This window comes from Bombus affinis, chromosome 5 (genome assembly GCF_024516045.1).
Source record: "Bombus affinis isolate iyBomAffi1 chromosome 5, iyBomAffi1.2, whole genome shotgun sequence".
NCBI classification, from domain to species: Eukaryota; Metazoa; Arthropoda; class Insecta; order Hymenoptera; family Apidae; genus Bombus; species Bombus affinis.
Window position 1 is genome coordinate 1,004,708 of NC_066348.1, and position 15,711 is coordinate 1,020,418.

The 15,711-nt window shown below is 33.9% G+C and overlaps 1 protein-coding gene across 16 annotated transcripts in view; it reads right to left on the bottom strand.

The window, feature by feature from the left end:
* LOC126916226 (uncharacterized) overlaps positions 1 to 15,711 on the bottom strand; it is a 40,564-nt gene that overhangs the window by 11,522 nt on the left and 13,331 nt on the right. For 10 of the 16 annotated variants that reach the window (XM_050721766.1, XM_050721768.1, XM_050721762.1 and 7 more), the window contains 7 exons: positions 12,100 to 12,197; positions 11,357 to 11,606; positions 10,119 to 10,260; positions 9,724 to 9,756; positions 8,208 to 8,353; positions 7,859 to 7,956; positions 7,322 to 7,531 (listed from right to left, as the gene is read on the bottom strand). In XM_050721766.1, coding sequence (XP_050577723.1) covers positions 7,322 to 7,531; positions 7,859 to 7,956; positions 8,208 to 8,353; positions 9,724 to 9,756; positions 10,119 to 10,260; positions 11,357 to 11,555 — 828 coding nt within the window. In that variant the 5' untranslated portion in view covers positions 11,556 to 11,606; positions 12,100 to 12,197. Of the gene's footprint in view, positions 1 to 7,321; positions 7,532 to 7,858; positions 7,957 to 8,207; positions 8,366 to 9,723; positions 9,757 to 10,118; positions 10,261 to 11,356; positions 11,607 to 12,099; positions 12,198 to 12,572; positions 12,736 to 15,711 lie in introns of those variants that run through there. The other 6 variants (XM_050721767.1, XM_050721773.1, XM_050721770.1 and 3 more) reach the window with 6 other exon arrangements.

The window sequence follows — 15,711 nt, forward strand, 5'->3', positions numbered from 1 at the left end:
TCCTTAAATCACTATCTAATTGAATAAAAGATCACTAAATTGTGAAATTAAACTGAAGCAATTTTATTCTTCAGAGAATCGATAATCGTGGAATTTTAATCTTGTACTTTAGAAAGTCAGTTTAGATCCTCTTTCTCAAATAAATACGTTTTAATCCCCAATCGTGATACAACACTTACGCGTATTAAATTTGAAAGCTTAAGTACTGTGGATGGTTGGTTATTAAAAGTTGTACGAATCGCTTTTGGAAGATGGAAATGGCTCTACGTAAGCAGACCGTCTGTACATACATATACATGAAACGTTGACGAGCGCAAATCAAGGTTGAGAGTAGCGAACATGTACCGAGTCGAAGGCAACAACCTTTTACGATTGGATCTCTATGTGCCGAATATGTAAATACATACATATGTATGATGTATCTATGGACGCTTTGTCGAACGACGTTTTTGATGTTACGCTCGAATTCTACATCAGAGAATGCTAAATACGTCGGCCGAAGGTTCTCTTCCTCTTCTCGATAAAAATTTTTCAGCGTAAAGTAGGTACTAAATGATTCGCAAAAACACGAGTTCTTTTAAAATTGCTGTGAAGCGAGAAAAAGTCGGTACTTTTCCAGTTATGTGTACCAATTGAATGATTATTCTCATAGCGATTTATTTTCTAAGATAGACTTCGATTTTGATCATTCATTTTTATCGTTATCTGTAGTTATTCACATTTTATTAATATAGATGTATATCGGCTTGCCAACTTCGAAGCGTGCAAATCTTTTATGTCGAATAACATGTATTTTAAAGAAATATAAAGTAGAATAGAAAGAAAGTAGCGTCTCGAATAGCGTTCAACACTTAGAATATACATGCACTGCAAAAGCATTTGGTTGAAAGCATTCCTACATATATCATAACGCTATATATGTATGTACATATGTGAAGGAACATTTTATTATAGAAACTAACCGAAGGTATAAACCTAAATATTAAAGTTATATTAAAATTCGATTTTGTAGATACGTATGAAATGTTATTTCCTTAATTTTCAACTTACCTGTATTTTTATCAATTTTATTGAAATTATTTTTATACTTTCATTGAAATTATTCTTATTTCATCTTTGTGCAAGTTACGAGGATACTTCTTAGTAAAATAGGTAATAATTCATGCATGCATACATACATGTATGTATACATGTACCTTCTAGTGCTCTATTCTTATTTGTAAATTATAATGGTACTTTGGAAACGTAGTATTTCAGAATCGTAGGTCATTGAATATGAGTCAGTATGGTCAGAAGAAATGAGATGGAAGAAACATATCGACGTTTTGCTAAAAATGTGAGATATCTCAGAAATCGACAATTTCAAAATATCTATGAATCTTACGGCGCGTATAAAAATTAGGGTCAAAAGTGAACTATTTTTTAATATAGAAATGTCATTATTTCCCTGCTTCGAACGGCCATATAAGATTGCTGTAAAAGTTGGCAAGCCTACATTTTCTGGGTAAATTTTCATATTTCCAAAACATTTTCAACTCGTACTTTAATTACCCAATTCTTGGTTTGCGCTCTTAGAAATCTATTTATTATGAGTACTATTGTGACTATGTATGTATCTCTGCATACTACTTCGTTGCGTCAAAGATAGAGACATCCACGAATACGACTGTATCCATATGATCTATGGGAATGACTACAACATCATTGTTAGACTAAAGAGGCAACTTTTAATCGACCGAAGACTGTACGAACTAGAATCCTAATGGTAATGGAACTCGTCTGTAGGATCGTCGATAGACCATTCGCCAATTAAACTCAGTATGACTATAATCGTCCCGATGAATATCGAAAAGTGGACTCAGTCGGAAGTACAGACAAGAGAGAGCCGCAGGGGCTATATAAAGGAATAGATGCATGAAGCACGTATAAAAGCAGAACAAAGGCACATCGTGAAAATATTGGATAGAAAACGAGATAAAGAAGAGAATAAAAGTGAGCTAACGATCAGTGGAAGAAACAGCTGTTTAATATGGATAGTAGTGGAGAACAAGGAGAAGAAGAAAAATGCAAGAAGTAGAAGAGCAAGAGGAAGGTGTTACGTAGTAGGAGGTAGGAGGCATACGTAGTAGTAGTAGTAGTAATAGAAGTAGGAGAAGAAGAAAAAGAAGAAGACGAGAAGTAGTCGTAGTTGACTAGTAGTAGTAGTAGTCGTAGTAGTAGCAGTAGTAGTAGAAGTAGTAGTAGCGTAGTAGTAGTAGTAGTAGTAGTAATAGTAGTAGCAGTAGTAGTAGAAGTAGAGATTGTTAGCAAGTACCGATGGTCACGCGATGTCTGCCCTGTGGAGTAGAGCGAATTGGCAGCCGCAGTCGCGCGGCTCTCGAGCCCTCCTCGGGTACTGAAAGCACTGCTCCAAGACGCAACAGCCCCCGCCCCCACACTGCATCACCATATCCGACAATGTGGTCATTACCTTCAAGATTTTATACGAGCGATACGTATACATTCCCGGCGGAGCGTCATTTTTCGATTATTCATTAGTGCGAGGAACGACGATTTTCGCAATGGGTCAGCAGGGTTGGGAGAGGCACAAAGAGATCAATTCCATTAGAATCTCGTTTGGAGAATCAATCGATAAATCTATTGCTAGATTGTCACAACTAAAGCTACTAATAACCTTTCCTGTCTATACTTCTATTACAAATAGCGTTATAATAAAAATCCGAAAAATCTGAACTTTCTAGACATCTTCAAGTTTTGTATTTGATCGTTTGTTTTTTTAGTTAAAAATCGTCGATTGTAAATTCGTAAATAACGAAATTGTTCTCGGTACCAAATATTCTACTTCCAGATTTCGGATTGTTATTTCGAAAAAGTGCGGCTTTATATCTAATATATATTAATAAAGAGTAATCAAAATAAAAATACATAGTGTCTACGAGTGAAATAAATGTTAAATACTCGAATTCGTGATTCAAGAAGACTATATATTGTATTACTCGATTAATACGATCGAATAGATTTCTTCCTTTTGCGTAATATTATTTGCATCTTGTTTCAGAGAAACGAATTAGTAGTTCGAATAAATCGACTTAGAACCGATCGAGGGTATAATTTTATTATAAATGTCGATATGCACATATCGATAGAAAATGTACAAATTAACTAAAATTCATGTTGACGATTTAGTAAAATAAGGACATAACTAAAAACAGTAGATGTAATCGTATTCTATCAATAACATTTTTTTTTATCCTTGAACTTTACAAACTTAGTAAGAAACTAGTATTTCAGCTTAGATAACTAGAACGTTCTGCAACTGCAGTTGCACCGTCAGTAACCGTAACCGCAATACATGTTCCCTTAGGGATTACAAATTCGACTTACAAGTGAAGTTCTCGAAGTTCAATTCGAAAATTCAAAAATATTTGAAACTTTGCACAAACGTAGTTCATGCGATGCTAATAACGGAATAATCTTTCTTCCTGCTGGAAAACAGTCTTAGAGATAAAAAACACCCACCGAAGAAATTTTGACTTTTTCTTTGTGGCCTATATTGTGGATATGAGAAACTAAAAAAAAATTTTTTCAAAATTATTCCCCCACCAGCCATAATTTTTTGAAATTTTATTTCTTGTTGTCATGCGCGTAGTCTCCAAGGAGTTTTTTTTTTTATAAATATACGAATGATTTGAAACAACAAAATTTTTGAACATACAGGATCGAAGAGTGTAACATAATATATCATAGTATATTACCATAATTTATATATATTGGTACCAAGAGTGTAACATAGAATGCTGATCGCGAGCTCTTGCCGAGCTGCGGCAGCTGGTGCAAATTATTTGTATTAATTCAATTAAACTAGTTATATTAAATTATATACATAACTTCTTACATCTACAAGCATAGTGATATAGCAATGTTTATTTTTTATTCCCTTTTTTTTATAAAATTTTTATTTACATATTAAAATTCATCTGATGAAAATCATACAAACAGTAAATATTTGTATAGAGTTCTCCGAAGAACATTACAACTTGTATTTCAGCCGTTTTTTTGTATCTTGTATATTTTCTTAGATATTTACGGTAATATGAACAGTCAATCAAATTTCTTTGGAGCTGTTTTCAGCCCTAAGACTGTTTTCCAGCAGGAAAAGGAAATTGTTCCGTTATTAACGTCCATGAACGACAATTGCGTAAAGTTCCAAATGTTTTTGAATTTTCGAGTTGCCGAACTTTTCTTGTTAATGTTGTTCAATGAATGGTCACGATACAATTCCATTTCGCTTGATTTTTATGAAATAAATTTAACGGAATAGAAATTTGTTTTTAGAACACGATCAATATTTCTTCGTCGTAACGTTTGTACAAATTTTTGCTGCAACTAAAATTAACCTTGCGTGTTAATGGAACGAGGGGGTCGTTTTGTAGTCATTAGGAGTAGATTATGTTTTCTTCAAACAGAGAATTTCCGTGTTGAAATCCATAATATTGTGCGCAGAATATTCATCCGTCTGAATTTCAATTAATTTGCGACCTACATTCAGGGAAGTTAGCTTTCCGATGATTATTGAGCACGATAGCTGAAAGCGCCGCGGCTATTGCCAAAATCTATGCCGACAATAGTAACAGCAGTAGACTAATCAATAATCGATAGTCTTTCATTGTATTCAAAGACTATAGTGTGGTTTATATCTGTCTGTGTGTATCAGATAGATTTTTATTTGGAATTTTTACTGGCTGAATGACATATATAAATGAAATTATATCCTGCTATAACATTGCGATGTTATAAAAATGTAATAAAAAAGAGAGCAATAATACGGTTGTTCATTTATACTTTAGAATCTAATATTTTTCACGCAACAGTTCTCAAAAATCAGTCAATACGCTAAAATGTATTTCATTGGTATATTATTAACATTACATATATTATATAATTTTATTGTGGTTCTATTCAAGTTCTATTAGACTCTTATAAAACTGCTCTTCATTTTTACTTTGTCGTTACAGAACCAAGATGCACGTCACTTGTATCTTATGTGAGTTTCATGTGAATAATCTGCAGATTTTCGGTGATGTTTTATGCATCGTTTCACTGCTTGATTTTTAATACTTCAAGCTACATGTACGTCAATTAGTCTATAAATAACCATATATCGTCAATTTGCGGAGATCGTATTCCGAAACTGAAGTTAGACGTAGACAAGTGGGCACCGCTTAAACGAAAATATAGCTCTCGGTTCAATATTCGATCCGATACGTCTTTTTGACATACAGCTTTCGTTGGAAGCGGATGTCCCGTCTGTTACTACGATTACATGCACTGTCCAATTAAATCTCTGCACCGTCGATACTTCTGATACATCTAAACATTTCCTGATTCGTATGTTAAATTACGCATATGAATCGCTTCGAGATAACGTTCGCCCGATATGAATACCGATATCTGAGTAGCCGTAAATTTATATATATCGTTCGATGATATTGTTTCGGGAATTTATCGATACACATATAAACGTACATGTCTCTCGATTGTATTTAAAGGATGCCAGACTGAATTTTTTAAATGTATTGCATCCTGCTGTGCAATTAGAGTTTGAATGTCTTCATATGTAAACGTAAATACGGTATAAAAAGATCTTATTTAAATATATCGAGTTGTTCGAACAAATTCATAGTTTGACAATCGTTCGACGTTTATTCTATTATATTATGTAAAAAGGAAAAATATGTATCGATTACATAAGAATGATAATGTTACTAAAGTGATATAAATGATAATTCAATTGTAACTGTTCGAAGGAAATTATATCGAAAATTAGTCGATCGAGTAAATTAATGTGCGTCAAACATATAATTTAAAACGTAGTTTAATTATGCAGGGTCCTTTTCAGCACAACAATGCCAATGTATTCTTTGCTAAACCTAAACCTAATCCTGGAACGCTGTGTATATTTTTAGTTTATTTCAAATTTCCATATTTAAGGTTATTATCAATTAATATTATAATTATCTGGTTCGTATAATTCCCGGAAAGCTGATATTTCGAATGTTTTGCTAATCAAGAAAATCATATGTTTCAATAATAATTCAATAATAATTTTCGTTTCGAAATTAACAAATAATAAATTAACAAATAAGAAGGATATTTTGTCGCACTCTACTAGTCAATTAAATTAACACTAACCTTACCAGGCCCGGTCAAATGACTGGTTTCAAAATTTAATCTAAAACTGTACATTCACTGTTACTTCTTTTGTTTATCTAATTTTACCCAAATTTTTATATTATCCGATTAATCAATTTCTCAATCTCTTTGTTTGCTTCTTTTTTTTTACTATGGAAAATTCATCGCTTGGCTTGTTTACCGTGACAAATTTACATCTTTTTCTAAAGTTTTTTGCCTGGAACCTTAGCTCTGAACTCAAGTAAGATCTAATCAGCTGTAGTTGCATACATCTAAATGCGGTGTGTGTTTGGCTAAGCACTTGAATAATCTGACGGAATTCGTGTCAGGTAACGCATAAACACAACGGAGTCTTGTCGGAGACTCTCAAGAAATACTTCTCAAGAATATACTCCCTCCATAATGAGTTCTCTGTTGCTAAACGAAATCTAAATGCAGTATCATTTTGAGAGTCGCAGAGTGCAGGCCGAAGCCTGCGAGAAATCAAATACGACGAGGAGTGAACAAATCTCATAATATTCAGTACATTGGTTTTGTATTTTGTTTTATTTTTGACCACATCTACACGTTCAGTGAGAAATTCATTGAAAAATATACAAAATATAAGAGAGGGTTGTTGAGACGGACGAAATTCTAAATCTAAAAATGAGCAAATTGAAAACGAGGATGACTTGTTCGACTCATCTCTTGTTCGTATTACATATAAAAATGAAAACATACGATTGATTATTTTATTATTATTTAAAAATTATACTGTGAATTGTTTCCTATAATAAATTGACAACTTCTTTCGAAGAAACAACGTCTATTTCGTAACCGATCAAACGACCGGTCACCGGTAAGAATTGGTATATGAGAAGTGCCGGTACGGTTAGTGTTAATCGATTATTTTTGTACAGAAATGAATTTGGTAGATATCAGTTAAAATTATATGTAGGTATAATTCCTTTTCAAGAGAAATTATCATAGAATTTTATACAAACAACTATAAAAAAAATCAGCCGCTGCTATTCTCCTGGAAAAGTAAGCCTAGCTATTTGGAATAGATTAAATCGCATATTTGCGATTTTTTTGCATCTATCTAGTGGAAGATCGAAGTAGCGAAATAGAGTGTATAATTATGCGTTACCTGAGAGCAGGTGTGTTGAGTCGGATGTTGCGTGTATGCAGCGTTCGCCGCTGCGCATACCCCAGTCCCAGGAACCTTCAATTGTTCCTTGTAATCGGGTTGATACGGCAGTAACATGCGAATCTTTCCCCAACGATTGAAGAACAGCGCTATCGCGCCTGCCCAAAAAATCAACACTAACACCACGATCCCCACTTCTACGCCACGGACCTGTAATTTAGATGTTCCTTCGATGTTCATTTTACGCGTCTAATTTTTCAACGACTCGGTCAACAGGATTTCTATTTGCATTTAGATCTAGGTACCTTCTATTCGAAGTGAGAATAACGAATGAAAGAAGAACTGGAACAACAGACGAATAATTACGTGAACGAAGATAAGAGAAAACATAAAAAATATTTCTTTCTGAAAATATAAAGCAGATATATAGGAGACTTCAAAATTTCACGAGTTTAGAGATATTTTCAGATTTTTAAGAGATAAAAAGGTATGTAATTAGTTGAGATTGTTCAAGGAACTATGTATTCTTGAACTTACTTGTATGTAAGGTTGTGGTTGTTGAGAAGAGGGTGGAGGAGGTGGAAGAGGGCCGCCTGTTATCGCTTGTTCCGGGGGAAAGGATGTTCGTGGTGGCTCTAAAACAATCCAACAAATAGTACACATCTTTAAACGTGTACTTGTAAGGTGCTATCAATAAGTGGCATTAATAATGGGTAATTTATCTGAAATTTTATTTTAATTTCAATTTCATTGAGAGTTACTTAGGATCTTGATTCTGATAGTATAAATCAAAGCTCTTAAAATAACTGAGATATACCCTATTCTGCATAATTATGATATCTTCTTTATAGTTTTTGAAAGGAAAGATTAAATAAGAATAACTTACCAAGTGTACGGAAGACGATTGGTCGACTTCGAAATCTCTTGCCGGCTCTCACAGCAGTGACGACAAGTTGATACTGCGTATCAGCTCTGAGACCGCTCAATGTAACAGCTTCGCTATTTCCCGCGACCTCCGTCACCACCCTGTAACTAACCATAATCCTGTAACACCACCTTGCTATTGCAATCTGATTTCTATATTTTCTTTCTTTTTTTCTGTTCTAATATGACCTCTATATATTATATCTATTTTTGTTTTACATTTGGTACAAAAAAAAACAGAAATAATGCTTGCTTCTCAATTAACTACGACGTAAAGAACTACGAGCAAATTCTGATTAATAATGGGTAATTTTCATTTAATTATTATTTATTGTACATAATCCTCGCCTATTGGCTTAGGACGGACTACCGGTTTTACATCGTTCTCTTATTGCCTATATAAAGGGTAATTAATTGGGTAATACGTTTAGGGGAGTTATCCTAAGATTATTGGTGTATCAATGTATTATATTAGCGTATGATTTATGATATGGTTGTGTACATCAAAATATTTAAACGGGAGGTTTCGTATTTCCTCAGGGCCTTGAAAATTTTTAATATGATGATTTGATACGACAAATGAGTAGGTACCGTGATTAAAAATTATTCTTTCTATATAAAAAGTAATTTCTATGACCGTTCATAAACTGCACTGTAACTGCTTAAAATTTACCATCAATAGCACTCAAAATAAGCGTTGTTTTTTATATATTCACTGTGATAAATCATCTTGTGAGACATGTTTATCGCGCAAAATTTCGCAAAAACAAGTCCGTGACTTCATTTTTCATGACAATTTTCCGCCACCTGCACATTTGCTTTATACACTGCTTTGAAACTCTTCTGCTATTATAGAACTATCAATTTGTGACATTTCAGTGTAATATTTTCAGCGCGCATTCTCCAGATGCAGTACTATCGGAAAATGCATAAAGCGGAAAATCGATTTTTTAAGTATGGTCAAAAGTAAAGGGCCTGTTGAAAAGAAAAGAAGTACTACATATATTTCTAAGTTTCCCAAGTGTTTCGCATTGGAAACGTCTTCAAAGCCTATTCGCGTGTTCTTTGCAACAGCATGACATGTAATCTCTAAACAACGGATGATTTTTCATATTATTTCACAACACACACACACACACACACACACACACACACACACACACACACACACACACACACACACACACACACACAAACACACACACCTCAATTGTACACAATTTTCTATAATATAAAAGTTAACCAAGTAAAAAGTGCTCTTGTTACTAAAGGTCAAGTGCCTGTTTAAAAGATTAAGTGGTACAGAAATTAATGGAGTAGAATGCTACTGGTAATGTTGGATAATTGGAAATAACTTGGCTTTTTATGTTAACCTATGCAATGCTCCTTTCAAACAAGTATTTCTTTTACGACTATATAATGAAGTTATATACTATCTTGGAGTAACGTAAGAAGGTAAGTAATGCCTTATGGAATACCTTAAGAAAGCTATGTACCTGTCACTGTATTTCCTGTGCCGCAGTAGAAGTAAAAGCATCAATTAACATTAAGTCCTCCTTAAAAAATTGACATCAAAAGACTGATACCAATCGATAAACGAATCAAAGTATTCGCTCGTGATATTTGCGAAATACACGAAAATCTCAAAATGTCATGCCATGCATGGTCGCGAAGTATATTATACAAACTTATTGTGAAAAAATATATAAAGAAGCTGTCGTACGATATTAGTCTTAAAACTAGCATCAGTTTTAAAACCATGCCTTCGTTTCCTGTTTTCTTATTTAGAAGTTCCAACAGTACTTATGCTACTTCCCGATAGTACATGCAAAAGAACGAAAATATGTGGAATACCCAAATCTCCAGAACGCACCTTGCATCGGTTGGCTTGTACATGACGTCGTATTTTTCAACTTGTTCGACTTGGCTGGTGCTCCAAGAAACACGGACAGACGTCGGATTCAGGAACATCACCGTTATATTTTCCGGAACACCGGGAATACCTGTCACCGATCCTGGAGAAGCAAACGCTTTATGAATACATTATAGATTCAACATGGAGTAAATAACAACTAAACAACAAGTAGTACTATAGGTCATTTTATCGATAGAAATTGGGATGCAAGTGTGACGGTTGTTCGATATACCAAGTTTTTAACCAAATGTCTCCTTACTGTTGAATCGGTCACAGTGGTCTCGTAAACTGGTTAGCTCAGTTTTCTGACCTTGCTTTTCTGAATATCTTTTATAGAATATGTTGAAAGAAATTTATAAAGTTTATATAGATGTCCCAATTCATTAGAAAACATGCTGCAATGACGAATGACGAAAGCATGACGAACAAGGAATCGCGATACTTATCATCGTTTTTGTAGAAAGCGGACATTAATTTAGACTTAGTATCTAAAAGAACATTGAAAGTGATGGACGAGAGAATTTTTTTCTTCGTTACTATGCTCTCCATCATGACAAAGAATAGAAAATAGCCTTGAAAATTTGCAAAGTGTACAATATTATAGTCTCACTATCGTTCTCTTTAAACTAGAGTACTAAAAAGAAGAAAATGTCAAATTGATTAAATTAGTAAAGTTGAATTTGACGAAAATAGACAAACATCGAAGATAATAAAGTTACGTTGATTACCTCGTATATAATACTATAATATGTTTCTCGAATTGAGAAAGATTCTCAATACGGAATCCTCGATAAATAGGGTCCGTCGCTTCTCAATCAAATAACGGTTCCTCGAAATGGAAAGGCTTTTGTGATATTTTATATAACTGGATTATCGAGCCATATTTTCATGAGATTTCGAGCATCAAAGGAAAAAATTGTATTACATTGAGAAAAGACAAAGCAATATAGCGAAAAGCATTTATACTTTCGTAGTTGCGTTTAGACTGAATTTTATCGGAATGACTTTAGCAATTTTATCTGGCACACGAAATGAATTTTACTCGCTGATAGTAGTTTCAAGTTAGCAAGAAGAAAAAGAAAGAAAGAAAGAAAGGCGAGAGTAACTATATGTACGAAATTTTAACTGGCAAATATGATTATTTATTCGAAAAGTATTAAAATCGAAGCAAACGTATTAAATAAAGTAGGACATACCTACAAAACCAGCTCCTTGTAGGAATAGTATAGTGGCCCAAAGGACCATGCCGCCAAAATGGCGGGCCAGATATGGACCGCGTATTCTTTCACGCACGCGTTTTCCACTTCCGCTGTCTCTCAGATATGTACGAGTTTGTGCCTTATATATAACTGCTGGGTAATCTGCACATGCACCTCTCTGAAAATTGATGCTCATCTAGCCTCCTCTACCGTGCTGCATTCTTCCTCTTTCATTCCACCATAACCACTGTAAAAAAGCACAGGACAGAGATAGAAAGAAAAAAAAACAATATCGTATACAAGCACCGCTCTACAGCGACTTAAATTTAAGTTACAATTGTAAACCTAAAAAATGTAATTCCGACACACAAAATATTGCATGGCCATGTCGTACCGTCACGTATCGGTACTTTTGCCTGATGTACACCCCATGACTGAATTCATTGTTTATTATGGGAAACATACACATGTAATGCACAAATACTGGCCAATAGATGCTATAAAAAGAAACTGTAAAAAACAGTTAATAACGAAAAATAAACATTCGAATATTACGTTACTTATGAAAGGTGATCTCGTCGTAACATTATTAATTTTAATTTACATTGCTACGATATTTTTCCTACGTTAATCATTTATAACATTTTATTAATTAAAAATAATCGATATTCCGTACTTTTCTCATAAAAGTTCAAATAAACTTCCTATTAAATTATAGGAATTGCCCGAAATAACAATACCGTTATTGCAGGATGAACTTGAAGGATTTCCAGTCGGAACATTGTACTTGCATCTCTTTATACAGATAGGGTAGGCCCAAATTCATCCCAGTCGTAATCTGAAACATAGTTTATAGAATCTACATTAATTGACTGTAATATCGTTCTTTTATAGCGAAAGAAGAATTATCTTAACACACGTTATATGTAGTGAAATATTTTTCAAATCAAATTAGATATAGTCGCAATTATCAAAAAGCGATATACCGTATCACAATTAGATTTGCGTGAACCACTGTAGAAAGAGAAGCTACCGAACTTAAATTTTTACGATATCAAATAAGAGAAACAACTATTACACGTTTCCGAATATAAAACGGATATTAGGGTAAACGTGATAAGAATCGATTTGCTTTAGGGCTACGTATTAGTGACAATTTGCGCGTGAATACGATACAAATCGTTAATAAAGAGGGGCGTACGTAGGTGCTGACCTTTCCGCGTTGCGTGGCACGCGCTAAAACATGGTAAGTATGTACTCATGTACCGGTCTGTGCCAGCGAAAATACTGAACGATGCCCCGTCGCGTTGGTACTAGCTAGCCGGCCGCAAGCCTTCGAGCAACAAATGAAGCTTGCGGTTTATATTGGCACGCCTTTATACGCAGTCTCGAGAAACTATGCTTCTAAGCTCTCGCGTACGATGGTATCATGCTGCTTGCCCGCAACTTAGCATGCTTATCGTTGTCGTTACCAAGTTTCCAAAACATTTTATGACCACTCATATTCCGGCTATTACCGCTTTATTATTACTTTATTGTTCCGCTATTGCTTGTTCCGCTGCGCCATTGTAAATCTTATATCGTCAGTTTAGCCACATTACGTGTTCCGTAGCATATGTTTTTTAACTTTCCCCCGTTTCTCCCTTTGTTCTTAAAGTAATTTTTAGAATTCTTTTGAAAACAATTTCCGATTCAGTAGATCGATATAGACATCGATTGGCGCGCAATTTATTTATCATAACAATTATAACAAATTATATTTCACTCGGGCTAGTTAATAATAAATACTTTAATACACAGGGATGAAATAGATTTTGAATAGACATAATAGAAACGTTTGTATTTCTATCAAAATATTGTATTAATTACGTTGTTCTGTTGTGACAAAGAGCTCTCGAATCGATGACAATGAAACAAATAGTTTTTAGCGGATTTCAGAGAGAATTGTACTATTAATTAACAAGTAAACTGTGTTTTGTGATACGGAAATATTTGAGGGGATTGCGATTAAACGAATGAAACATTGTTCCGATCAAAAACAAAGTTCGGATTATAAAAATAGCTGCTGAAATCGAGGTGGTCCACGTCAATGAACCTTGCAGGCTGAGTCATCTGTGAAATTAGCTCCGTATGGAAATGTAAAAATATCATTGTTATTGCGTCCGAAAGAATCCCTATCAGGAAGAAAAAGAGTTGTTAATTAAAAATTGGCTAATTTTAATAGGCGAATATTTTTGTAACAACGTTTCAAAGTTAGAATCTCAAGAATAAAATCTAATTGCAGATGGAATATTTCATTTCTTATGCAGTACTTTTAATTTGTGATGAAATCGTAGTTGAATGAAACATGTCACGCAAATAAAATTCTTAATTTCAAGTACTCGATTATCGGTGGTTTCTTCACGTGCATAGGCACATAGTTACAACGAAAATAGTAACGGATATTCCGCATTGCGGTAAATCCTGTTCATCTATCTTCAGGATCATATTATACAAATATTTCATAAGAACTAAATGATCTAATTATCGAAAAATTTACCTATGAATTTTGTTTCCTCAATTTGTCTAAATCATTTTCACAGTTTACATATATTCGACAGTATTTGTACATATATTCGACACAATTCGGAACGTTTTAAAACCACGAGTAGCAGTATAATTTAAATCGAATCCTATTCCTTCCTTCGAAGTAACAAGGTGGCCATCTCTACTCGTCGAAGCTTCTGTCATATCGCATAATTTATATGAAAACGGACTTCATGCGTTCAGTTCATATTCATCTTCACTTTTGCTACTTGAGCTAAGTGACGCAGTGGTAGAATGGTTTAGCCTCGTTTGAAGTGCTATTTCTCTTGCTGTTGATCTTAGACTATTTTCAGAAATATCCCTATTATCGTCAATTGCATTTTATTATTGAGCTGCCTGAATACTTAAATAATATGAATACATTCAAAAACAATATCGTGTATAATATTAATAATATCGTTAATAATATCGTTAATATTCAATCATTTGTGATGACTAATTCATAGCTTCCTCGTTTTCTTTTGATTGGCACTTTTTTACTCTTTTACACTTCATATATCAGATGGGGAATTTATGGGCCCTGTGATCTCTTAGTGATCACGTTTTCTAAATTTATCTCCGGTCTCTGCTTCGTTGAGAAAACTTTTCAGATATTCATCGACCTCTTTCTTTTATCTCGTCTAATTCAACCTATCTGGAGTTTTTTCTTCATAAATTTTCATATAAATTTACTTAAACTAGTAACTATGTAGACGGCGTTTGACCTCTGAACGTTTGAAATATAAATAAAATATTTACGCGCGTTATAAAACGTAGTTAATAAGTGTATGACGACTACGAATATTTCTCTATAATATAACATCTTTTTCTCTGTCATATCATCCGGAATGAAAATACAGGAATAGAGTAGTTCGGAAGTAAGAATACAATGTTGGGGCTGAATGCTGTTTTTTCCGATTGTCTTGGAAGCTCTCCAATTTCACTTTCTACGACAAGTTGTCCAACGCATTTGCACGAAACGCAAAAGGAACATCTCGCTGACATTTCCGTTTCTATTTTTCGCCTATGCTCCTTCTTGTTTTTTTAGCTTAAAGCCCAGTGAAAGCCGACAAAACGTTTAGCTAGCTGTAAATGTCTGACTTTCGCTTTCTTCAAAGAATGTGACCATGAGCAAACAGTTGTAGTCACGAAAACTCAAGGCGTACAAGGTGCTTTGTGGTATACTTTCATGGTATCTATACTAGGCCAGGCTACAACTGCAGTATCGCTCAAAATAAGTCGGAATGATGCAACGAATTCTTCATAATTTAAGGGCACACCTTGTATTAGTGTCTATATTGCCTAATGTTTTTTACAATTTATTTGTTTCTACAATTTATCATTTGCTGAAAAAAACATTGAAGATATCGAACGGTGTATGCATCGACCTATTTTTTGTAAACTCTAATATTTCATCTCTAAACTCTATTATTCCAAATAATGAATACACGTGTATTACGTGTTAAAGCTACAGATCCTTGAACGATTTGTTTATTATCGTAAATTGCTGATAATCATATGAATTACTAAAGAATACGTTACCGAGTGAATTTATAGGGATTTCTTACCAAGCACTGAATAAAAAGTAAAAAAGCTTATAAGATAACTGTATTTGATGTTTTTAAAGAAAGTATACGCGATTGCAATGCATATATTCCAATTGCTGATAAAGCTTGTCATACAGAAAATCTGTAGCAAGATATACTAAATGAAGTATCTACTTTTCAAAAAGAACGCTTTACTTGAAAAAAAGAAAAAAAGAAATGTATTCTATCACTTTTAACTCT